Genomic DNA, 24,425 nt, shown 5'->3' on the forward strand with positions numbered 1-24,425 from the left:
AGAGCATTTCAAAAGTACTGTATTAGTGTGTAATTAGTTGCATACATACTAAATGAAAAGTTATGCAGAAATAAAAGTACAATTTTACGCATCAGGACATAATAAAAATAATCTGGTTCTTATATTTGCAGGTCTTAAACCTTAGATGAACAACACAATTTTTTTGTGTTTATAATCCATCCATCCATCCATCCATCCATCCATCCATCCATCCATCCATCCATCCATCTATCTATCTATCTATCTATCTATCTATCTATCTATCTATCTATCTATCTATCTATCCATCCATCCATCCATCCATCCATCCATCCATCCATCCATCCATCCATCCATCCATCTATCTATCTATCTATCTATCTATCTATCTATCTATCTATCTATCTATCTATCTATCTATCTATCTATCTATCTATCGTGAATAATATATAGTGTGGTGCAGTGTAGTGTAGTGTAGTGTAGTGAAGAGCAGTGTAGTATATTACAGTGTAGTGTTGTGTTGTGTAGTGTAGTGTAGTGTATAATAGTGTAGTGTATAATAGTGTAGTGTATAATAGTGTAGTGTTGTGTTGTGTAGTGTAGTGTAGTGTAGTAAAGTGCAGTGCAGTGCAGTGCATTGTAGTGTAGTGTAGTGCAGTGCATTGTAGTGTAGTGTAGTGAAGTGCAGTGTAGTATATTACAGTGTAGTTTTGTGTTGTGTTGTGAAGTGTATAATAGTGTAGTGTATAATAGTGTAGTGTTGTAGTGTAGTGCAGTGTAGTATATTACAGTGTAGTTTTGTGTTGTGTTGTGAAGTGTATAATAGTGTAGTGTATAATAGTGTAGTGTTGTGTAGTGTAGTGTAGTGTAGTAAAGTGCAGTGCATTGTAGTGTAGTGTAGTGTAGAGTAGTGAGGAAGGCTAAGGAGGAGGTTTGTGGATGTGTTGAGGAAGACATGCAGGTAGTTGTTTTGAAAGAGGCAGATGTAGAGGACAGAGGGGTACGGAGACAGATGTTCTGCTGTGGCGACCCCTAATGGGAGAAGCCAAAAGAAGAAGAAGAAAAAGAAGAAGAAGAAGAAGAAGAAGTCTAATGTAGTGTAGTGTAGTGTAGTGTAGTATAGTGTAGTGCAGTGCAGTGTAGTGCAGTGTAGTGTAGTGTAGCATAGTGCAGTGTAGAGTAGTGTAGTGCAGTGTAGAATAATGGAGTGTACTCCATGGGGTTGTATATTGTAGTGTAGTGTAGTATTCTATAGTGCAGTGTGGTATAGTATAGTATAGTACAGTGTAATAGAGTTTGATGTATTATACTTAAGTGTAGTGCATAGTGTAGTGCAGTATTGTGTAGCATACTATAGCGCAGTGTGGCATAGTAGAGTATATTATAGTGTAGTGTAGTATAGTATAGTGCAGTTTAGTGTGGTTTAATGTAGTGTAGTGTATTATATTGTAGAGCAGTGTAGTGCAGTGTAGTGAAGTGCAGTGTTGTGTAGAGCAGTGTAGTGTAGTGTTGTACAGTGTAGTGCAGTATAGTGTAGCATATTATACTGCAGTGTATTGTAGTAGAGTGTATTGTAGTGTAGTATAGTATAGTGCAGTTTAGTGTGGTTTAATAAAGTATAGTTTAGTTTAGTATAATGTAGTATAGTACAGTGCAGTACAGTGTGGTTTAATGTAGTGTCGTGTGGTATACTGTAATGCAGTGTAGTGTAGTAGAGTGTATTATAGTGTAGTATAGTATAGTATAGTGCTGTTTAGTGTGGTTTAATGAAGTATAGGTTTGATTGGTATAATGTAGTATAGTACAGTACAGTACAGTGTAGTATAGTGTAGAGCAGTGTAGTGTAGTATAGTGTAGTGCAGTGTAGTGTAGAGCAGTATAGTGTAGCGCAGTGTAATGTAGTGTAGTGCAGTGTAGTGTAGTACAGTGTAGTGTACAGTGTAGTGTAGTGTAGTGTAGTATAGTGTAGAGCAGTGTAGTGTAGTATAGTGTAGTGCAGTGTAGTGTAGAGCAGTGTAATGTAGTGTAGTACAGTGTAGTGTAGTACAGTGTAGTGTAGAGCAGTATAGTGTAGAGCAGTGTAGTGTAGTATAGTGTAGTGCAGTGTAGTGTAGAGCAGTGTAATGTAGTGTAGTACAGTGTAGTGTAGTACAGTGTAGTGTAGAGCAGTATAGTGTAGAGCAGTGTAGTGTAAAGCAGTGTAGTGTAGTATAGTGTAGTGCGGTGTAATGCGCGGCGGAGGGATACTCGAGCTGCGCTTGGCGGTGACGCGTCTCTGAGCGTTTCAGTGTGGCGGATTGTAAGAAGCTGCTGTTTGCGGGCGGAGGCTGAAGGAAATTTAAATCCCCCTCCGGCTCGCAGTCGACGCGCAAAAAAAGGACGAAATTCTCGCCTTTTCTTTCTTTTTCCTTTCTTCCTTTTTTCTTTTTTTTTTTCTTTTTTTTTCTCTTTTGTTCAGCTCGCCGGTTCTCCCGTAGTCAATGTCCAAACGGTAGGGCGTCGGCGCTGAAGTTTGCGAGGGGTTTTGTGGCTCTCTCTGTGTGCCTGAACGGGCCCATGGCGGCGGCTGCGGCGGCGGCGGCGGTGGTGGAAGCGCGGCCCGAGCTGGTCGGGAAGCGGTTCCTGTGCGTGAGCGGAGACGCGCCGCCGGAGCTGGCGGAGATCGCGCGCTGGCCGTGGCGCGTCGGGGTGATCCGCGCCGTGAGCCACCGCGACACCGACAATCCCGAACTCACGGTAAGAGAAACCCGGGGGTGCGCTGTCATTCACCTCGCCGAGGAACTCACACACACATATATATATATATATATATATATATATATATATATATATATATATTCGTGAAGACCATTTCTACCCAGGTTCTCCTCTCAAAGCCGGTTGTGTACTACGCTGTTTTGGTGTTTACACTAAAAAAAAACAACAACATTTCATTCATATTTCTGTGAACGGTTGTCATTTGTATTTCTTTTGTAGAAACAAATCTCTACAAACAAACAAACAGACAAACAAATAAACAAACAAACAAATATCAGGCCCTGCTCTGGGCTGTAACTATGCAGCTGTTACTTGCCAGCCAGGTAGAGATCTAACAGATGTTTTCAGCTGTAAAAAAAAAAAAAAGGAAATTTTTCACAATTTCCATTAATGGAAATGTTTATAAGGTTTTTTCTTATTTTTAGCCCATTGCCTGAAATGAAATTGTTTGGGAAAAAGCCCTGAATATGTGCTGTGCTTCAACAAGTCAATACACAGAGGCATGTGTACATTGAGTTTGTGTTTATAAACAGTCTTCCAGCACACAATTGTGGGGTTTTATAGTGTTGAGACGACAGGACACAATCATAGAGAGGGTCTTTTTACTCTTTTTTTATAATCCTAATCCTAATTTTATCATTTTTTCCCCCCAATTGTTTGATTCTAATTCTGGGCAAATGTCTAATCAAGTGAGACACTCAGCAATCGGACGTCCACACGACCAACCGTGGCGTCTTTTGTTCTCATCTCTGGTCCCACGACACTTCAGATCGCAGTAGACACTTTTCGGTTCCAGTGTTAAAGCGTGCGGCGGTACCTTTTGTTCACCCCCCCCAACCCAGAGACAAATAACGAGACCTAAAGATAAACATTTCTCGCTCAGTTGTAAGATGGACGAGAGACGGTCCGATTGACCTTTCAGGTTCCTTCACAGGCAGACTAGACATGCAGAGGTTCAGGAAGAACGTCCTGCGTCTCAGGAGACAGGGCCGGTAGTCCTTCTCAATTTGGACGGAGATGAATGGAGCCTACCGTGCCATTGTGTTACACCGCTCTATGTATATGTGTGGGTGTGTGTGTGTGTGTGTGTGTGTGTGTGTGTGTACAGTGTGCTGCTAGTTTGTTTTCAGGGATGTGGCCCGAGGTCAGCTGCATTCACTGTAATCAGCAGAAACCGGGCACAGGAACGAATTTTCCATGCTCTACAGCCAAATTGGAGAGGTGCAAACGCACACTCTGGCATCCTGTACTCTTAAACCAGTGGTACATTGGTGTGGGGGTGGGGGGGTGTTTTCACATCGAACCATTCGTGAACGTGCGCCGAATGCTGGAAATGTTGGATCCGTCAGATATAAATTGCAGGGAAAAAGAGAAAGATGACTGCAGTAAGACTAGAAAATGATTTTCAATCTCTAAATCCTTTACACACACACACACACGTAACAGTTCCCTTGGTGGCACCATATGAGCTTATTTTTTTAATGCTAGTTCCAAAATTTAGCTTATAACCATCTAATAACTCTCGTATAACTGCACTAGTTGGCGTTTTTTGCCTCGCAAATTTTTCCGCACCGGATTTCGTGCAGGAATTCTCAAAGCTAATGAAAATCGTAAGCAGAGCACAATGGCTCCGATTGTAAATATTTGTGTAAATTGTAAATAACAGCTATCTGCGCTCGGTCACAGAGGAGGCAGCAACTGCTGGTTAAGTGCTGGAAGTGGGCATGTGATTTGTGGCTTAAGAAAACAGGCTGTAACACGAGCCCATGGCGGTCATTCCAGTCCCTCCCCCACTGCACCACAACATAAAGCCTGCTATGTTCAGGAGCTCTCCAGCATCCATCTGAACCCATGCTGCAAGTTAGCCTGCAGAGACTTCGCTCTTTGTTCGTCCGCCTCGCGTACACAAGCTATTACCTTTGATACAGCGCTTCACCCCGAACGCTCGCGCGCTTTTTTCCGAGCACAGCGGCTCGTAAAAAACACCGCCGTCTTCAGGAACACTTCACGGCCTTAATTACAAGCTGACGGGAAGCCGTCGCTATCGTAAAAGCGGTACCCCGGAGATGCGAGCGTTATCAGCTCGGAGAGATTTACAGCCGAGTGGACGACACACATAAGCTTCGACCTCAACGCAAATTCCAATCAAGCCGTCGCTCGTGCAATCAAGGGACAATCAGTTCAGTCTTCCAACACAAATCAGGTTTATAAACTGTAAGAATCTCAATATCAGGGGAACATCTGTAATCATTCCCCAGCAGAAAAACGAACCCCGAGGAACCAGATATCAGACGGATGTATTTTCGACGAACCCGAATATTCCAGTCACGTGGTCATTCGATCGTTCTTCGTTCACAGCCTGAACGTCCACGCAGGAGAAAGTTTCAGGTTTCAAGTTTTACTGGTGATGTGTGCAGAAGTCAGTGGCAGTTTGTGCAATGCTTAAAGAAGACGGCAAATATAAAACTCTAAAAGAGGAAATGTAAAGAAAATATGAAGGATGAAGTGTACAAGGAGAATGTAGATTTTTACAGTAGGTAGTGTGCAAGTGAGATGCAGTAATACCGGTATTAAAAGATCAGAAGACTGTGCCGTCCCAGTGTGTGAACAGATTCAGTGCAACGATATGTGTGAAATGTACGACAGAGTCAGTCGGCAGACTCAGAGAGGCACAATCATAATCACAGCAAGTCGCAAGAAGCAGCCGGGTTTTATTTTATTGTTTTTTTGGGTTTTTATTTTTTTTCACAACAGACATTGTCTCAAAGCAGCTTTACAGAATTTAACAGTTAAGGTGAACGATGTGTGTTTATCCCTGATGAGCAGCCGTGGCGACTGTGGCAAGGAGAAACTCCCTGAGATGTTATGAGGAAGAAACCTTGAGAGGAACCAGACTCAAAAGGGGAACCCATCCTCATCTGGATATAAGTAGGGCAGGATGACTGCTACACTACGATTAGCAGCATCCAAAGAAATGTTTGTGTATAAAACGCTCAGCCGAGGTTGTCTGTAAAAATATGGTCGGACGTCTGGCCAGTCAAAACATCAGACGTTGGACATTGGACGTGAAATCGCTAAGAAGCTCCTGTAAAATTAGATCTTACTCCATGATCCATATGTAAAATGAATCCTGTGCAAATATGGGGTTTATTGAGGCAACAGAATTAGAAAACAAAACACAACATGTAGCTGATAATATGGAGATATAAAGACGTTTTCAAATTTTTCGCCGGTGGTTTATAGTTTGACGTTTCCATATACAGTACGACTGGCTTTCTCACCTAGAGGTGGTTCTTCTCGGACAAAACTGTATGGACAAAATGTGAGGCAAACAATTGTCTTTTCAGCAGACTCGCTTATCCAGAGAGACTCGCGTCTATCTCATTATATATAAGTGGTGCGTAAGAAAAAACGGTCCGTGGGGAAACACATTGCTCCCGGTGAAGTTAAATGGACCAAACGAAGTATCGAGGCAAAGAATTCGCATCCGAATTACTCGAGGAATCGTTTCATTCCTACTCACAACCTTCAGAGCCAAAGCCCAATGCCTTAACACTAAGCTACCACCTCCCCTACCATCTCCCTGGATATGTTAGTATTACATTTTCCCTTTCAGTGAACTAGGAGACCCAAACCTGTGCCAGCATTGCATTGCTCATGTGCATAAAACCAGATCCATGAAGATATGCTTTAAATGGGTTGGAGTGAAAGATCTGATATAGAGATCTGACCTGAACCCTATTATACATCAAATGCTGACTGCACCCCAGACCTCCTCACCCCAAAACCTAGTGGAACACCTTTCCCAGAAGAGTGGAGCTTATTATAACAGCAAACGAGGACTAAATGTTGAGTGGGAACGAAAAAAAACCTGTACATTCACTTCTATAACCATTAAAGCAGACTTATAGAATCCTAAAGCAAATTTAGCGTTTATTATAGAAACATATCACTTACGACTTACGACACGACATGACCCAGCCTACCCAGGAGTCATAAAGATGCACGTGACAGAGTAAAAAGGAAAGAGACAAGATCGATACTTGGGCTTCGAAAAACCAAAAACAGAAATAAATACGTGCTCTAACACCAGGCCAGCTGAACTCTGTCAACCGCTGGCGAAAGTAAGGCATGGTGCGAGATTAGTACATCCCGGCAGCGTCCCAACGTATCGTACAGAAATAAATTATATTTATATATATATATATATATATATATATATATATATATATATATATATATATATATATATATAATTATATTCTACACGTGTTTTTCTAATTTATAGACATTTTCTACATTCGTAACCATTACCACGTCAGGTATCAGGACGCATTAAAAAGCAAAAACCTTATAACAGATAAGGACCTGCAACTAAATTTGTCTTGCTGTGTGTACATGAAGCACCCCGAATTGTATAGAGCGGGAAAAACATTCCAGCCACACACTCCGAATCACTTTAGTCGCTCAGTACTAAATGTCAGGACGTGGTCTTTCCCCCCCGGACCCGAAGGCTTTGTTTTTGCAGCAGCGTGACCGTCACCGAAAGCTCGGTGCCTGCTGCATGTGTCAACACCATGACACTGACAGGCCACTTTTTCCCAGAATTTGATCTGGCTGACCTAAAGTGACCTGCTTCCTGTAGTGTCTTTCTCTCTCTCTCTTTCTCTCTCTCTCTATTTTCTCTCTCTCCTGGAAACACCCTGTTTCAGCTGGACCCCGGCCGGGAACACAGACCTGGCGTGAGGAATTCTGCAGTCAGGCCCGAGAACAATAGCGCAGTCATGTTTGTTCTAGCCAAGTTATTTTCCAGCGGCTTGCAGCCCTGGCAGACTCCAGGCTCCAGCTTTTCCAGTTCGACTCGACTTAAAATGCGTCAGAGGATCGGCGTCGGTCGTTCGGCCACTTCTGTTAAGTTATGGGTAATCAGCTCTTATTCTGTCGCTCGGCAGATTATGCAAATGGGGGCGAACGCGTCTCGCAGTCCTGAAGGAAGATCTCCCGTTAGGTGCAGCGGAGAAAAGCTTTCATTAAGAGCAGGTCGTTCTCCAGCGACTGCGTCCCATGGCAACAGCAGCCGAGGTGTACGAATGACGAAGTCGGCATGTCGAACAGACTCGCGGTTAACCCTCGGAGTGCCGTCGAGGAGACGCCGTGCCACGCCGGTACAATCTGTCTTCACGCTGCTGCACGCACATAAAGCTGGGAGTGTAGCAGACAAAAGATTTCTTGTAGCCAAGGAGATTTATAGAGGAACAATGGTCTTTTTGCATAGTAATAAATCAGGACTGAATGTGGCAGGTCGTGTAAAAAGAGCCGGACCTTCGAGTTCATGTGCTTTGGAGAATAAGTTGACTTCAAGTAGCTCAGGATAATACCAACAAGTCCGTCCTACTGTTTTTGATTAAATGCAGCGAAGGCTAATAAGTGCTTTCTCTGAGGCGCCAAGAAAGTTGCTATCTGCCCTCTTCCACATACACGAGCTCACAGACCTCTCTGATTGGCCAGTGTCGCTATGATTGACAAGGAAAGATTTTGCTTCCACCGCTCCAGATTCCTGATTTTATCATTTATCAAAGATTGGATGAACTCTGTTCTCAGGGTGTCTGTAGAGATTTAAAAAATTTCAGACCTTAAAAAGTCCTAAATTCGCTGTTCTAGGTCTTAGTTTTAAACAGGTCCTAATTTCCCCGATGTCCCTGCAACGCTGCCGCTAATGCTCGTCGGAATGCTGCCGCAGCACTATTTGTTTTGTTTTTTGCTGGTTTCAGATGTGTTGCCTTTTTTCTTTCACCAGTCCGAATAAAAGATTCGCTGTAATCCAATTACGAACGAGACCAACATGCAACAGCCAATCAGCTTTCTGTTCTCGAATCGAATCTCAGCATCACTCGGGTTGAAAGAAATGCATTTAAGGCTCGGTTAAGGTCGGTTGCTAACAACGTATTTTTGTGTGTTTTTGTTGTCATGGTACGGGTCTTAAATTTCAGCTCCAGTTAATATACATATAGAGTTATTCGTACATTATACACTCGTTTATTTGCACTCAATTTGTTTTTAAGTTTGTTGCTTTGACTTTATGTAAAATCCTGGAAAGGGACGAGGGCTGCAAATTAGCTTTATGCTATATGCGCTTTGTACATGGCATCGGTTGCCAGTGTGTGACAATTTCTATCAAATATATGAAATAAATTAATAATACCGCTGCTCAATCGTGCCAGTATAACGCGAATAGGGATTATTCTATTAACCACATTTTTTTTTTGACGGTACTCGACTCCATGCTAACATTTCCCACAGAACTGTCTGTAGATTCTAGACTCCTACTCAGAAGATCATGTAGAGTCCTACTCAGAAGATCATGGATGCCCACGTAAATTTGTGTCTGTGGTGATTATTGATTAGAAATGACATCTAGAACAGCTTAGCTAGCTGACAAACATCTGCTCTAATCATGTTAACAATAAGGCTCGATTATGTTACAGAAAACGACACTGTATCGGGACCACCATTTCGTTTGGACGTGGTGTTTCCTCACAACGTGAATATGCAAGTTTATGGACCATCAAATTACATGCTTTCTGAACATCCCATTCCACATTGAGTCTCCATGTGCTGGTATAAAAACCTCCACTCCTCTGGAAAGACGTTCCACTAAATTTTGGAGTGTCGTTATGGTGGTGATTTGTGCTCCTTCTGTAACAAGGGTGTTAGTAAAATCAGGTCAAGGTGAGCTGAGTTGGTCTGGGGTGCAGTCAGCGTTCCAGCTCATCGCAAAGGTGTTCAGTAGGGTAGAGGTCCGGCAGATCTTCCACTCCAAACCATTCAAAGCATATATTCATGGAGCTGGACATCCTATATAATTGGAAGGTATAGATTCAGGTGTGCCAATACTTTTGTTTATATGTAATATATCAAACGAACGAACAGTAACGAATGAGGAGGTTTTTTCTTAGCTTTTTTAATCAGAGTCTTGCTGCTTGACCCCTCGGTGTGAACATCCATGTTAATGTAACTTGATGCAACCCGATAGCAGGAACATCTGTTATACTTAGCAACAGAGCGAAGAACCGCGCGGAACATCGCCAGTCAGCCGAGCACCGCGATTAACAAGCCCAGATTTAGGCTATATACGTTTTGTCCGTTCTCTCTAATCACGTCACTTCCTGCGTGCCTCTTTCCGTTCTATCGCTCCACGCGGTTTCTCTGATTTTCCGGCCCCTTGGCCTGAGGGAGCGAACGATGAGATGAGCCACGAAACACAAACACCGTTAGTCATCGCTCTCTGGAGGTGGACTGGACATGTGAGCCAGCGCAGACCTCCAAACCCCATCCCTTTGTACTGATCCAGCTCTGCTTTTGTTGAACACGGCCCTAAGCGAAACCAGATGGCTTTCGTTTTTTTTTTTTTTTTTTTGGACCGTACCGTATATTCGTTTTTTCGCCGCATACTTTCACAAATCAAATAAATGGACTGTTACCCCGAGGGGCTTCGCTCAGGCGCAGCTTGGCAGCTTCTCAAAACGACTCCTGCGCCCCCTTTCTCTCTCTCATTTTCTCTCTCTTTCTCCGAGGTGGCGGCAGCGTCGGTATTCGGCCGAGCCTGTCGGAATGCGCCCGAAATTGAAATGCACTCCCAGAACAAGTCAACTCTTGTTACCCTCCACGAAAAAGGTAGCAGAGCAACAGGCCAGTCCTCGCCCGAGCGTCCCGGCTCGAAGCGTCACAAGTCCATCCCGGTTACGTAGGGAGGGGGGATACGGGGCTCAAGCACAGGCAGGAAATAGAACGAGAAGGCGTAGTAATCTCGCCCGGGCCTCATGTCGTACATTTTATCGCCGTCGTCTACACGCATGTCGATGAGCTGTCTTCATTTCTCGCACGAGCATCTGCCCGGTTTCAGGGGGTGGGGGAATGCGTGAGAAGCACATCTGGGGAACAAACGAGCAAGACAGAAAGAGTGTGTGTGAGCTAGTGTAAGGGAGAGAGAGAGAGAGAAAGAGAGCTTGTTTTGTCTCTTTTGTCACATTGTCATGGCTGCGTGGCTGTTTAGCAGGATCTCAGAAAGTCTGTCGAGCGCCTCTGTTTAATTCCTTTCGCTGTGCCCGAGGCTAAGAAAGCAACACCAGTGAGCATGCGACCGAGCCGCGGTTCTGCGACACACCTTGAAAGAGGGGCCCAGTGGGAGGCATGTACACGACTGGGAGTTGAAACAGACTCTTCACACACACACACACACACACACACACACACACACACACACACACACACACGAATGCGGTCATGTCTGTATTCCATCCCAGCGTGCGAGCCATCTGATGTAGCTGCTGCACTTTGGACCGACCGAAAGAAGAAAAAAAACCTCCAGGGAAATCCGAGAGCAATTATTGCAAACAGAGGATCGTCTCAAGAAGTTCTGCGTCTGTTTATCGCATCATCGGTCTGTCAATAAGGCCCTCAAGAAACCGTCCATGCTAATGTTAAGTTTGACATCTGTATTTTTCCTCCCGGCTGAATCGGTTTTTGTTAACCGATTTGCAATTCTCTTTTCGGGCCACCACTCGCTCGCACTTGGCGTCTTGTTTGCGTCACCCGTTCAAAGTCCTCAAGGCTTATCTCGCCCCGACCGAGAGTGAATCTGTAACACAAGGGCAAGGTTCCTGCCCCGGCTCGAAAAGCTCAAAGGTACCCCCCATTCCTACGGACGCCATTGATTGGTTCCATACAGTGGAAACTTGACCTTCTGCAGATGTTTGAGGCTCTGCCAAAGCACCCACCAGAAAGCTTTCTCCTTGTTATGTCGACTCAGGGATTCATCAGTCTTAGCTGTCCCCTCCCCCCCTACAAAAAAAATAAAGAAAAACAGACAGTCAGGGAAGAGACGTGTAAAATGAGCGCGGCTAGTAGACTGATAGACTGATAGCTCGCCCATATTCTTATGCAAATGATATGTCTTTTTTCTTCCGAAAATTATTTTTCGAGAGCGGGCCTCGCAGTGCACCATGATTTATGCTTGAAGGAAATGCTGGGGAGGTTTCTTCATTAAAACGAAAGCGCCTCCCAGCAGGCTTCCCAAGGGGTATGAAAATGCCTTAGGTCTCAGCAGGGAAAAAGGCCCAGAAACAAACGGACTCCAACGATTTACAAATGAGCTTTCTGTTCGAGGGAAACAACGGTCGGCTCATGAATACCAGCGGTATACCTGCACATCTACACGACACACAGTGTATTCTTTTCTGAAGGCTGTATATGCAGGATTGGGTATTTCTGGGGAACGTAGTCATTACTGGGATTCAGTAATTAGCTGCTTAGTAAATAGACTTTGGATGCTGTAGCATGAAATTTCCCCCCTCACTTGAACTAGGAGACCCAAACCTGTTCTAGCATCATGATGCCCCAGTGCACAAAGCCAACTACATGAAGCTATGCTATATATGATTTGGGTTTGGAAGATCTCCAGCGGGCTTCCACATTTAGTCCCCATTTGCTGTCCTCCAGTCTTCCGGGAAGTTGAAGGACTAGATTTCTTTTGTGCTTTAAAATATGTGAAGTGGTAGCTCAGTGGTTAAGATGGTCTTTGAGTTATTATGATTAATTATTAAGCTCTAAACTTGAAGGTACACCTGCACCTCAGAAGATTGGAGGTTCTTCACGCAGGAAATGGGGAATGGACTGTTAAAAAAAAAACATTTTGCGGTTAGTTATTTACAAACGTTTATCCGTATAATGTACGTGTTGGGAGAACAGGACAGTAAGTGACGAATGGAGGACGTGTCTTTTTGGAGGACTCATCATTGAGGAACTGTTAATGCCATAAGAAATAAGGTAAATGTAAAGGCTGTTGTATGTCCCAGCAATGTTAGGAAGCTGGGGTCAGAACGCAAGGGCAGCCATGATACAGCCCCTCTGGAGCACAGAGGGTTAAGGGCCTTGCTCAAGGGCCCAGAGTGGTAGCTTGGCAATACCAGGGCTTGAACCTCCAACCTTCCAAGCAGTAACCCACATCCTTAACCACTGAGCTTCCACTTCCTCACCTAAACTAGCTAGGCAACTCAAGGAATGGACCAGGATAATCACTGCATTTTGGTCTCTCCTGACGCATTAGGGAGACCACACTGGGAAAAATCTGCCCCGACTTTGTCCTGACCAACCACGAGATTGGAAAGCACTCTAAAAACAGGACAAATGATGACTCCAGTTTCGCTAACGCTACTGTTGAGTTTGTTTTGATTCCGCGACGGTTTTGGCTCATCTCATATACTTTTTGGATGTAGTATAAACCAGCCAAGCCTTTAGCCCTGTTTCTCCCCGACGTCCAAAAAGTCCCAATTTCATTCAGTACATATTAGATCAATTGTCTCCGGCAGCGTCCCCGGGGCCGTAACACGTTTTCTCTGCCATTCTATTTCTCACTTTCTCCGAGAGAGAAAGCGCATTTCTGTGTTTGTTGACTCTCTGCCTCGACGTGACCGCACGCTGTTTTCTCTGTGGGCAGCCAGCGTTTTCAGATCTTCCCGTTTCTATAGTTAAATCACATTTGGTGAGGATTCATGCTCTAGTTTATACTTTCTGTCTCCCTTTTTTTTCTTTTTTTTTTTTTTTTACGACCTGGCTTTATGTTGGTCTATACACTCCGATGCCTTGAAGGCTCGAGTTTGAGAATTAGCAACAATAGAGAAGCCATGCCACGAACAAGACATGCTGTGTTCGCCTCGGAACAATGAGGCCCATTTTTTTATTCCATATTTTCACAGAATTAGTTTTTCTTTCTGTTGGAGACAAGACGCCAACCGCCACCTGCAGGAACGAAAATTCCAGCAGTATCTGAATCCATTCAGACACTTTGCCCCACACACACACACACACACACACACACACACACACACACACACACACACACATAGTGAAGTCGTGGCCTTTTCCTGGTCTGGCAGCCCGGCTGGGGTGAAAGTAGACGTGAAAACAGAGAGCACTCTGTTCATTCCCAAATCCCTCTGCAGGGCAGCCATGTCTGCTCCCATCCCATTAAGTTGCCCTTCAGGGACCTCCATTCACATAAAATTCACAACATCCTGCACCGGTTTCTCTGGCTTCAGAATGGCGCGTCATAACCGAGTGTTTGATTATCTGCAGTTATTAATGGTAAAGAAATAGAACGGAGGTAACTGGACCTCGCTCCTCGTAAGCAATGAGATTAATAAATCATTAATGTTAGAATTCATTCGAATGCACTCAAAGAAACGATCGAAACAAGAATGTATAAAGTCACACGATGTCACGATCAGAGATTCTCCCTCTTTTTTAGCTTTTTTTTAAAATGCTCAAATCCTTTTCTTGTTTTTTTTCCCGTTTGTTTTGAATGCGGCGTTACAAAGTCGTACACACAGAACAAATCAAGGTACAAGTTTATTTTTCTTCCTTTTTGTTTGTACCTCGAAAAGAACATTTGCGGACCAACATTTTGTGTCCTAATACTGTTTAAAATGACGTCATTACGTTGTGGAACAAGTTCAGGTCTCTAACTGTGCGCCTCGAACTTCGTGGTAAAAGTGTGGAGAAGCGCAAACGCCTGGAAAAGAAGTCCCTATACTTTCGCCATACAGCGAACCTCCGACGCAGATCCTTGTTTGCCCACCGCGTCCCCTTTGCGGACCGGGCAGACTTTTCTTTGCTTTGTTCGCCCGTGTTAATCGAGCTGGCGTTTTACACCAAACACCGTGGTTCGGTGGACGCGCACGCCAAAGACGATTTTCCGCTCGAGAAGTTACACGCGGTGTCTAGCCAGAAACAATACGGAAAACCAATCACCCTGCAATATCACACAGTGTACGAGCGGAAAACTTCATCGTACACCAGTTATAGTTCATCCTCCAGCTTTAGAATTGCAGATTCACACCAACTGTACAATGTTTATTAGTTTATCAGATACTGGTAAATTGGTTGTTTGTAATAATCTGAGGTCAGTCCAGCACATTAGATTCACTGTTATATTATAATATACTGGGAATATTTAGTGCAGCAAATCAATTCCCATATTTCTGTATGCCCTCTGTGTCTGCTGGAGACTTACTTGTGCGAACTCTGGCAACGTGGATTATCAAGACCGATAGAGGAGCAACTGCAGGGCGACTCGGAGATCTAAATCTTGAAAAGGAAAATGTTGGATTTTTGTGCGAGGAGCCACACGAACGACCGACGTTTGGCGCTGATGATCCGCTCTTTGTAAAACGATACGCTTGGTATGTTCTCCAGAGCATCTGATTTTGGATGGGAAATGTTTTTCCAGAAATATTTTTTTTTTCACCTTGAAACAATTAAAAATCCCCTCATGTTTGTTTTCTTAATATTTTGTATAGAGTCATGCTTTAAGTTTTGATGGTTTTTTTATTTTTACGGTTGCTTTAGCACACAATTCAGTACTAAGAATGAAGAAAGGCGTATTCCAAGACTCGTGTTGACATGTACCAGAATTTCACGTTTTTTTGGGGGGTTTTGCCGTGGTTTGTTCCAAGCGAAACGACTCCTATATTCACAAAATGGTTTTGCGATGTGTTGTTTTACAATTGGTATTCCGCATTATCGTATCTTGTTTTTATAACATTACCGTATTGTACAATGTACAATGGTCATCCATGACAAACGTCAAGCGAAATCTATAAAACTGTTTGTTTTATTGTCTGTTTACCGTCTACCCAAATGATGGGACATACGTATGCAAGACAACATTGACAACAACAATAATTGTAATAATTTTAGCGAGTGGTTAAGCTAATATCTAGCTAGCTAGGCTTGCCTAATTGTATATGTTATCTAGCTTTAATAACATTACAAACCCCCCCCACAGAGGTCCATTCAAACACATTTACTTTTTTTTGTTGATTTATTTGGCCAGCCAGTGCAGGCATTTGTTCTCTCTGAGATTGTAGTCAACAGTCGCGATCTTACATTTAATAAAATGCGAAAGAGTTTATCGCACACTCTCGTGTAATACATTTCGATGTTGCTTCGTCTGGGCCTGGGAACTTGTGTAGGATGCGTAATTGTAGATGAGGGATAGTTTGTAACATATTTTTGCATAAAGCAGAAACAAAGAATTAAACTGAAAAGTGGAATAACAGGCAACCAGGGTGACATGTTTCTGATGTGTTTGGGCATCGGCCACACAATCCAGCTCGATAAATTATTACGTAACATTCTGAAAAATTGCTTAGTTTGCTTTTGCGGCTGGTTGAAGTCGGCGGGAATAAAGAGAAAAAGGACTACTGTCAAAACAACTTTCACAGAAGGCGAAGCTCAAAAACAATACGAGTGTCCACGCCGTTTTACGGACAGCTCGATATTTCGCGAGCTTCCGAACTCCTCCTTCGACAACGCCGATAAGGACGCTCAATTTATTCAGAAAAGTGGAATTGACATCTCGCTCAACGTTTCAGTTCTTTTTTTCCTCCTAAACGTTCTTTCTGAACTGAAACGAACGACCCTGGCTTTAGTCGTCTCCCAGACCCATTGCAAGATTTTCATGTCTGCTAGCGCTCAGGCGTGCTAGTTCCCCGAAAACGAAAGGGGAGGTGGAGGTAAAAAAAAAAACGCATGATATTTTTGTAGGCTTGCTCTGACATCTAGCCAGAGGAGCTCATCTGGAACTTTTGTTTGCTTTTAAAATCCCCAGTCCTCGTCTGGCTGTTCCCCCGAGGTCCAGAAACCGGGGGGCTGCTCGGAGTGCGAGCCAAGCGGGGGCGACCCTCTGTTCGACAACACCATGAGTGTTTAGGTGAAGAAACGGCATGCGTGAGAATGGGATCACGGACTCGATCATAGGACTGCGGTCATACCCGATTGGAGAAAAGGTTCGAGTGGGGGTCGCCTTCCTGTAGATGTTTAGGACCAGGGGTAATTTATAGCTTCTGTGCTTACACATAGAGGCAAGAGGCCTCCTCGGTCTCCAAATGGCTGTAGATCAGGCTTCCTGCTCCCACTCCTCTTTCTTCCCACCTTTTATACCACCCTCTTGACCTCTCTATGAAGGATGATTTCCTCTCCCATGCAATCCTTCTCATAAGACTCCTACTACTTAAAGCCTGTACAGGAAATATTCCGGATATAAGTTTCAAGCCGTTACATCTACCTTTATAACCCATTTCATATTTGTTCGATTTGATTTCCCGTAGTGATGGAAACATTCGCATTCCCGCCGCTCATGTTGGAATGTTGAATTCTTTTGCGAACTGGGCTTCCTGGCTCTGCTTTGCTGGAAAATCCCATCTCTGTGCATTAAGCCATGCCTGAGAGAAATGCAGTGACAGCAGGCAGCTTAATACCCGGCTGAGCCTGGACTTCTGCCCGTCTGCGCTACACAGTCGCCATGCCGAGAGAGAAACGAATCCACAAACCCGAAAGACACAAGTGAGGATCGGGCCACTCACTCACGTCACATGGTTTTGTCAACAAATAACGCTCTCTTTTGATAAAAGCAACACTATAATCTAACGCTTTAATAGAATAACACGCTATTATCACCTTGGAGATACGTTCGATTTATCGGGGTTAAGGATGAAATCGGTTGTTAATCACGTTCCTGATGTCGAAATCAATTTTCCATTGGCTCGCTTCAGTTGTTTTTTTTTTTTGGTTCCTATTTTGGCTGGACGTCCTTCGCCCAGATGTCTGTCCCCCCGCATAAGCCAAGCCACTGCGTTCCTGTCTTGGCAAGGCCGTGTGTGTATCTCCAAACTTTTGAAACGGCTCAGCTTGTGTTTGCCTGTTTATTGAGTAACACGTCTGTGAGCAATTCGCAAAGATTTAACGACCATCTTAAATGAAACCCAGCAGCCGCTCGTAGTTGTTCATCCGAACGTAAAGTCGCATAACCAGGACAGCGGGTAGCATCGGTATGGCGTTATCTTCTAGCTATCACAAGTATAATGACTGTAAATGCATTTCTTTTCAGGGAGAGGAGGATTTTCCTGATGTGGCCATAATCCCTTTACTACAGCTCCTCTTAGTTCGTTTCAATTCTGACTTTAAAGTGGTGTTTGTTAATAATAGGAAAAAAGAAATCGTTGGACAGTTTATGAAGCTTTACAGGTCGCCAAAAATTATATACATTTAATAAAAAATAAATAAATAAATAAATAAAACCCATTAAAAATCACCTAAAAACATGTAAAAAATTCTAAATTACATTAAAAGAATTATTTAAAAAAATCAATCTATCTATCTATCTATCTATCTATCTATCTATCTATCTATCTATCTATCTATCTATCTATCTGTGTGTATATTATATATACACACATTTTAATAATTATTTTCACGTAATTGTATAGTCGGGGGAAAATGCGAAACATATAATTGTCACTTTTTATTAACACAGTTGATTATTATTAACATTTGTAAGCATCAACAGAGGCCTTTTTTAAAGCAGTTTAAAATAAAATGCCTGTTTTGTGTAAAATAAAAGATCAAATATTGAAAAAATAAAAGAGAATAAATCGAATCAATGCAATACTTTTTTATTATATTGAATCAATTGAGTAATCAGATAAATTGAAACAAATGTAACAGATGAAATAAAATTCGAAATAAAATTGTCAAAAAATATATGTTTTTCTACATGACGTTCGATACCCACAGTTCCGTTGTCGTGGTTCATCGCAGTTTATTCAAACTAGTGTCTGGTTCGCTTTTAAAGTGTTATACGTCTCCATGGCTACAAAAAGAATGTTCTTACTGCCTCTTCTTGTGCGTCGCGAAGTAACGAGTTGGTTACGTTAAAACGGCATGAAGAAATCTCACTTTTTTTGGATCGACCAGCAGGCTTGTGAGAGTATTCCCATAAGCTAGCAGTTTATTCAGGAGGAAGCATCGTGTTGGAAGTTTCCTGATGAGAAAGACACGTAATAAAAGGATCTATTATTGCGACTCAAATGTTCATTTCATTCCAAATGAAAGAGATCACTAGAGTCAGCACTTTAGTTCCAAAGACCAAAATGTCAGATGCTGGTTCTTCAGCGTCTCCTGGAAATATCTGTTGATAGATACAACCACTCGAAACGAGCGTTAGACAGATGCTAGATGTTGCTGTCGATTGCAAAAGGCACAAAGATGTCATGCTCTGAGCACTAGTAGCATATTATCTTTTGTTAAAATATAACTCGGGAATGAAGACCTCAACTGGGGTTAAATATAATTCCCCCTCATAGTTCATCTGCATACCAGACGATAGGCAGTTCGTCTTACTGATTAGCTGCCGATCGTAAACACGGCAGCGTTTCGCTACACGGTAGCGTTATATGGTAATGAGTATATACGAGCTCGTATATCCTACGATACGCGAAGAAAATCCTACCTCGTGCTAGTTTCTCGGGCTAGCTACTCCGCAAACCGTTTGGGATTCGCTACTCAAAATTTGGAATTGTAGCAAACAGGACAGTCAGGGGAGAGAAAATGCCGTGAAATGGTTATTCACCCTTAAATGACGTCCGCATGACAGTCAGGACTTACGTAACTCTCAGTAGTCGTATTGCAGCGTTGCGTAAAACTCAGCCTGCCGAGATAAATACTGTCAATGATTAACAGAATTTCCACCCTTTTGAGAGCACTATAAAGGGTAATGTGTGTGTGTGTGTGTGTGTGTGTGTGTGTGTGTGTGTGTGTGTGTGTGTGTGTGTGTGTGCAGGACTATATATATATATATATATATATATATATATATATATATATATATATATATATATATAGAGAGAGAGAGAGAGAGATATATAGAGATAGATAGATAGATAGATAGATAGATAGATAGATAGATAGATAGATAGATAGATAGATAGTCTTATTTTAAAATGAAATATACACTCTATGGGCAAAAGTTTGCTTTTTGAGCATCGCATTCCACATTTAGTCCCATTTTGCTCTTAGAATTCCTTCCACTATTCTGGGAAGATGTTCTACCAGATCTTGTGCTTTGTGGAAATTTGTGTTCATCAGCCACAAGGGTGTTAGTAAAGTCAGGTACTGATGTTAGGTGTGTTGAGGGTGCCATCAGCATTCCAATTCATCCTCAGTAGGGTTTGAGGTCAGAGCTCTACAACAATCCACTGGAGATCTTTCACTCCAAACCCTTAAAAGCATATCTTCATTGTCATGCTGGAACAGGTTTGGGTCTCCTAGTTTGAATAAAGGCGAAATTTCATGCTTTAGCCTTTTGTGGTGACGTTTTTATGGGAAGAACCGCAAACGGCTGGACAAATCAGTTGCATCAATACGTTTGTCCGTACGGTGTTTACGCTGTGATCCACACACACACAGTAATCGGTTATATCCCAAGTTTTTGACGGACCGAGTGTACGTCTTCGGCTCTTTTCGGGCCAGTTTACATTTTGGTCTAAACACACCAAGTCGTGTGCAATCTGGTCAAATCCCAGCTCTCACACACGTGCAGTGAGAAGGCAATAATAGCTGAAGCGCACAGGCTTGTTTTTTTTCTCTCTCAGGTCGTTGAGAAATCTTGCGGCTACTCAACAGGAAACTCGGCCGATGCCAGTAACGATTGCGAAAAACAAAGAGCCGTTTTCCATGTTGTCAGCCGCATGGCCCTGGAACGAACCAGAATCGCTTGTGTGTGTTCGTGTGTGCACGCGTGTGCGTCGACTCCGAAATCAAATTTCCTGTTTCGAGATTTACCTGGCGAGCACACGTGCAGATAAAAGCCTCACCGCTTGGAATTCACAGAACAACCAGGGAAGAAAGAGCGACGGAGGCCACGGGTCCATGTCCGGCATTTTTTTTTCCGCGGACACGCCTCTACGTGGCGGAAAGAAAGAAGGAACAAAGGGGGGGTAAAAACAAAAGGAAAGCGGGTGAGCGAGCCGGCCGAGATCGATGCAATAGCAGCAGGAATTCCCGTTTCGCACCACAGCTAAAAGACGTTCCGACGTGAAGCCAGGGAGAGGCAACGGCGCAGGACGGCACACCCTTTCAATCCTCTTTCATACGCGAGAACCCTGCTTCCAGTGTGTTGAAGACCATTCAAATCCAAGATGGATTTCCCAAATATAGAAATGAATATGAAACAGGCGATCGTTGCAATGTGCAATGTCATGTCCTTAAGTGGGTCATTTAAAGTCACCTGAGCTCAATAACAGCTTCGTTCGGTGTGGCAGGTGACGACACTCACGTAAACTAAAGATAAAGAAAAGGTCTTGGCGTTTGCAACATCAGCAGATCGAAGAAAAAGAATCCTTTCCGAGTGGAAATCACCAATACCACCTAAACCCGGCACTATGGCTTAGTGATGGAATGCTGTTTCAAAAAAACCTGAACAAAATACGATATTTTCTCCAGATATACACCTTACATTGCCAAAAGTTTGCAGACACTCACTCTCACATTGTTCTTTTCACTATTCTGGGAAGATGTTGTCGCCCTGACTGAGCTCCAGACAGCTCCTCACCTCATCAGGTGAGGAGGCCTGGGGGTGCAGTCAGCGTTCCAGTTCATCCTAAAGGTGTTCAGTAGGGATAAGATCAGAGCTCTATAACAGGCCACTTAGGATCTTCCTCTACTAACCCTGTAAAGCACATCTTTATGGAGTTCGCTTTGTGCACAGGGGCAGCGCCATGGTGGAACAGGTTCGGGTTTAGAAGTGAACGCGGAGATTTATTATAGCGCATCCAAAGACTATACACTTGTGTACCTCCAGCTTTGTGGTAGACACGTGGAGAAGAACCACATATGGCAGGAAAGGTCCATCCTGCAGGTCAATTTTTTTTCAAAATTTTCACCCCTTAGGCATTCGTAGCATACGTAGATTAGACATGTAGATAATGACTTGAAGTGTATATTGTGTGTGTGTGTGTTTGTGTGTGTGTTTGCATCTATGGTATATGTGTATAGATGACCGTCTCGCCATCCAATTCAAATACATTAACTGATTTTCCGAGCGTTGTACAATAAGGCAACTCTCAGAGGCATATGGTACATGGATAAATGTTTGCACTTATCTCTGTTGTAGTGTGTGTGTGTGTGTGTGTGTGTGTGTGTGTGTGTGTGTGTGTGTGTTGGCGTGTGGGGGGGTGGATGTAGAAAAAGAAGAGCTTGATTCGCAGCACCATGGCCTCCCGTAGCGCTCGCACATGTGGCGCTAATACTCAGTTAAACGCGTCTGCTGTTTACTTCTGCTTTTGGACAGATGGCTAAGCAGGAAAGCGCCATTTCATTTCTGGAAGCGGTCTCGCTCCTGCTAAGTGTGTGTTTTTTTTTTTTTTTTCGTCGCTCACCTGCACGAACGACAGCGCTGAGGATGTTGCAATGCTACTGTAATCCCTGTGTAACAAAACGTGAAGGATAGACTTCTGAAAATCATCCTGGACCAGGATTCGTGCCAGTTTTCCAGGGCTTTTTTTTCCATTTTTGTTCATTCAATCATGAATTCTGTCGAGTGAGGTACGGTGGAACGGTTGTGACTTGTCTTTGTTAGGGACATGACTAACCTGCAATTATCAGCTTCTCTGGTTTATATAGCGGCCAAGAAACGTCCAAATGTTAGGAAGGTTTACATTTGTTTACTCAGGATTGCAATGGAGAAGAGCAGGTCATCTTCATTTTCACTCCCAATCATTAACCAATGGGCACTGCACATCAGAAACAACATAGGATGCGATGTAGCGGTCTCATTTGTAGCGGTCTCATTTGCTAAGCTGACAGCTAGCAAAAAAACACCACATGCTAGTTCATATTCAGGTTGTTTCATCAGGTTGTTTGTACTGCAACAAAGAGAGACTTAAACCATAAGATTCGCAATTTTAGCTAGCCGATTCCAATTCGACCCGCATTAGCTAGCTACAGTTGTTTTTTTTACGCGTTTAATAAAATTATCGCTATAATATATATTATTTTTTTTCCGTTTGATTTCTATTTCTTATTTCTATGTTTGAGGTGTAACCTTAATAACAATACACTTTCTTTCGCCTTCTCCCGTTAGGGGTCGCCACAGCGGAACATCCACATATTTAATTTGGCACATGTTTTTATGCTGAAAGCCCTTCCTAACGCAACCCTTCCCATTTATCCGGGTTTGGGACCGGCACTAAGGCTTGTGCAACCCTAATGGCTGGGGTTGGTTCCCTGACCAGGGATCAAACTGATAACAATAACAATAAATTATTAATATATATGAAATTCAAATTTGAAATTAGTTGCCTCAGAGTTGCAATGGAGAAGAGCAGGTTTTGTTCGAAGTTTCTACAGCAATGGGGTACTGGGGTAAATCCATCATTTACCCCAGTACCCAGTAACGCTGCTCCTCAGGAACAGTATAAGCTGCGGGAAAAATACACGGCAGCATTTGTAGCAGTCTTCTAGTAGCAGTCACGTGGCTAGCAAAATAACTTTTTGAACATCCACTTGTAGTCCCCATTTGCTGTTATAATAACCTCCAGAGATTTGTGCTCATACATCGATACAAAGTCAGGTGCCGATGTAGGCTGAGGAGGTCTCAGGTGCGTTCCAATTCACCCTAAATAGGTTCGAGGAGCTCTATAGCAGATCTTCCACTCCAAATCATGTGAAGTATATGGTTTGTGCACTGGGGCATTGCTACGCTGGACATCGTATACAATCGCGCATCTAAAAGCCAGGTGTCCGAATATTTTGGCACGAACGTGTACGTGTTTCAGTCCGGTCTCTTATACACTGAACACCGTCATTTCTGAGCGAGGCTCAGCCGCCTCGTCACACCTCTTTGTTTCTCGCCAAGCAGACGTGCAGACGTGTTCGAGTGTATTATACATCACGCTCGAACGGTGCGTCTGAAAACCCGACAGCCGAAAGAGGATTACTGTTCGGACCTGCCCAGCTCAGATACAAATTCATAACCAAAGAAAAAAATCGCAGCGCCATTCCCAAACTCCCGAAACGTTTCCCACACTTCCCAATACGTCTGTTTCCACTGGGCTTCGCATGCCATCAGTGGAGGAGCGCAATATCATGAGATTAGCCTGCGCAGATTTTTTTTTTCCCATTCCTAATCCAGCCAAAGCATGAGATGATCCGAACCAGAAATCTCTCACCGCAGTGGAACACGCCTCGATCAAGCTTTATTCTTCGAAACGGGTGACGATTTTCCGGTTACTCGGGCGTTAGGATGGACGGAGTAATAATCGATCTTTGCTCACCGTCTGGAGCAGTAGCAGCTCATTTCAATCAACGGTGCTGAAATGTGACCTCGTCTCACGCGCCACTCTGAATTATTGATCGCGGGCGGCTGCAGGAAGCGCTGACAGGAGAGCTTTACGAGGAACCCGCGCCATGTCCCCGTGAGACAACTTACTTGTTACGATCAAATCCAATCGAGACCGTAAAGGAACGCGATTCCCTTTTTACGCCGAACGATGTTAGGTTTTTTGTTTCATAGCTCCACGGCACGTGAACAAACTCAGAGCAGATATCGGCAAAAGTTTCCGGAACACAGGTGGTGTGTTTTTTCATGCCCCGTTGTTTTCAGCGTGACGAATGATTCGCATTTCCTGTAGACAGTCCGAGTGAGCGGCAGGTCAAACGTCAGAGGAACATCATCCATATTTATGATGTGGTGCGGCCCGATTCAGTGGGAGCACATCTGATTTAATATAAAGAGTTTCATTGGTTCACCTGAACCCGTTCGGCAATTTCATTGGTCTAATGTTATGGGGCTC

The 24,425-nt window shown here is 43.5% G+C and overlaps 1 protein-coding gene across 4 annotated transcripts in view; it reads left to right on the forward strand.

Moving 5' to 3' along the window:
* The first annotated feature begins 2,259 nt into the window (after positions 1-2,259).
* The window catches only part of jmjd1cb (jumonji domain containing 1Cb), a 135,315-nt gene continuing 113,149 nt past the window's right edge, over positions 2,260-24,425 (forward strand). For 3 of the 4 annotated variants that reach the window (XM_046854237.1, XM_046854238.1, XM_046854239.1), the window contains exon 1: positions 2,263-2,715. In XM_046854237.1, coding sequence (XP_046710193.1) covers positions 2,536-2,715 — 180 coding nt within the window. In that variant the 5' untranslated portion in view covers positions 2,263-2,535. Of the gene's footprint in view, positions 2,716-24,425 lie in introns of all 4 variants that reach the window. The other variant, XM_046854242.1, reaches the window with a different exon arrangement.

Source organism: Silurus meridionalis, chromosome 7 (genome assembly GCF_014805685.1).
Source record: "Silurus meridionalis isolate SWU-2019-XX chromosome 7, ASM1480568v1, whole genome shotgun sequence".
Lineage (NCBI taxonomy): Eukaryota > Metazoa > Chordata > Actinopteri > Siluriformes > Siluridae > Silurus > Silurus meridionalis.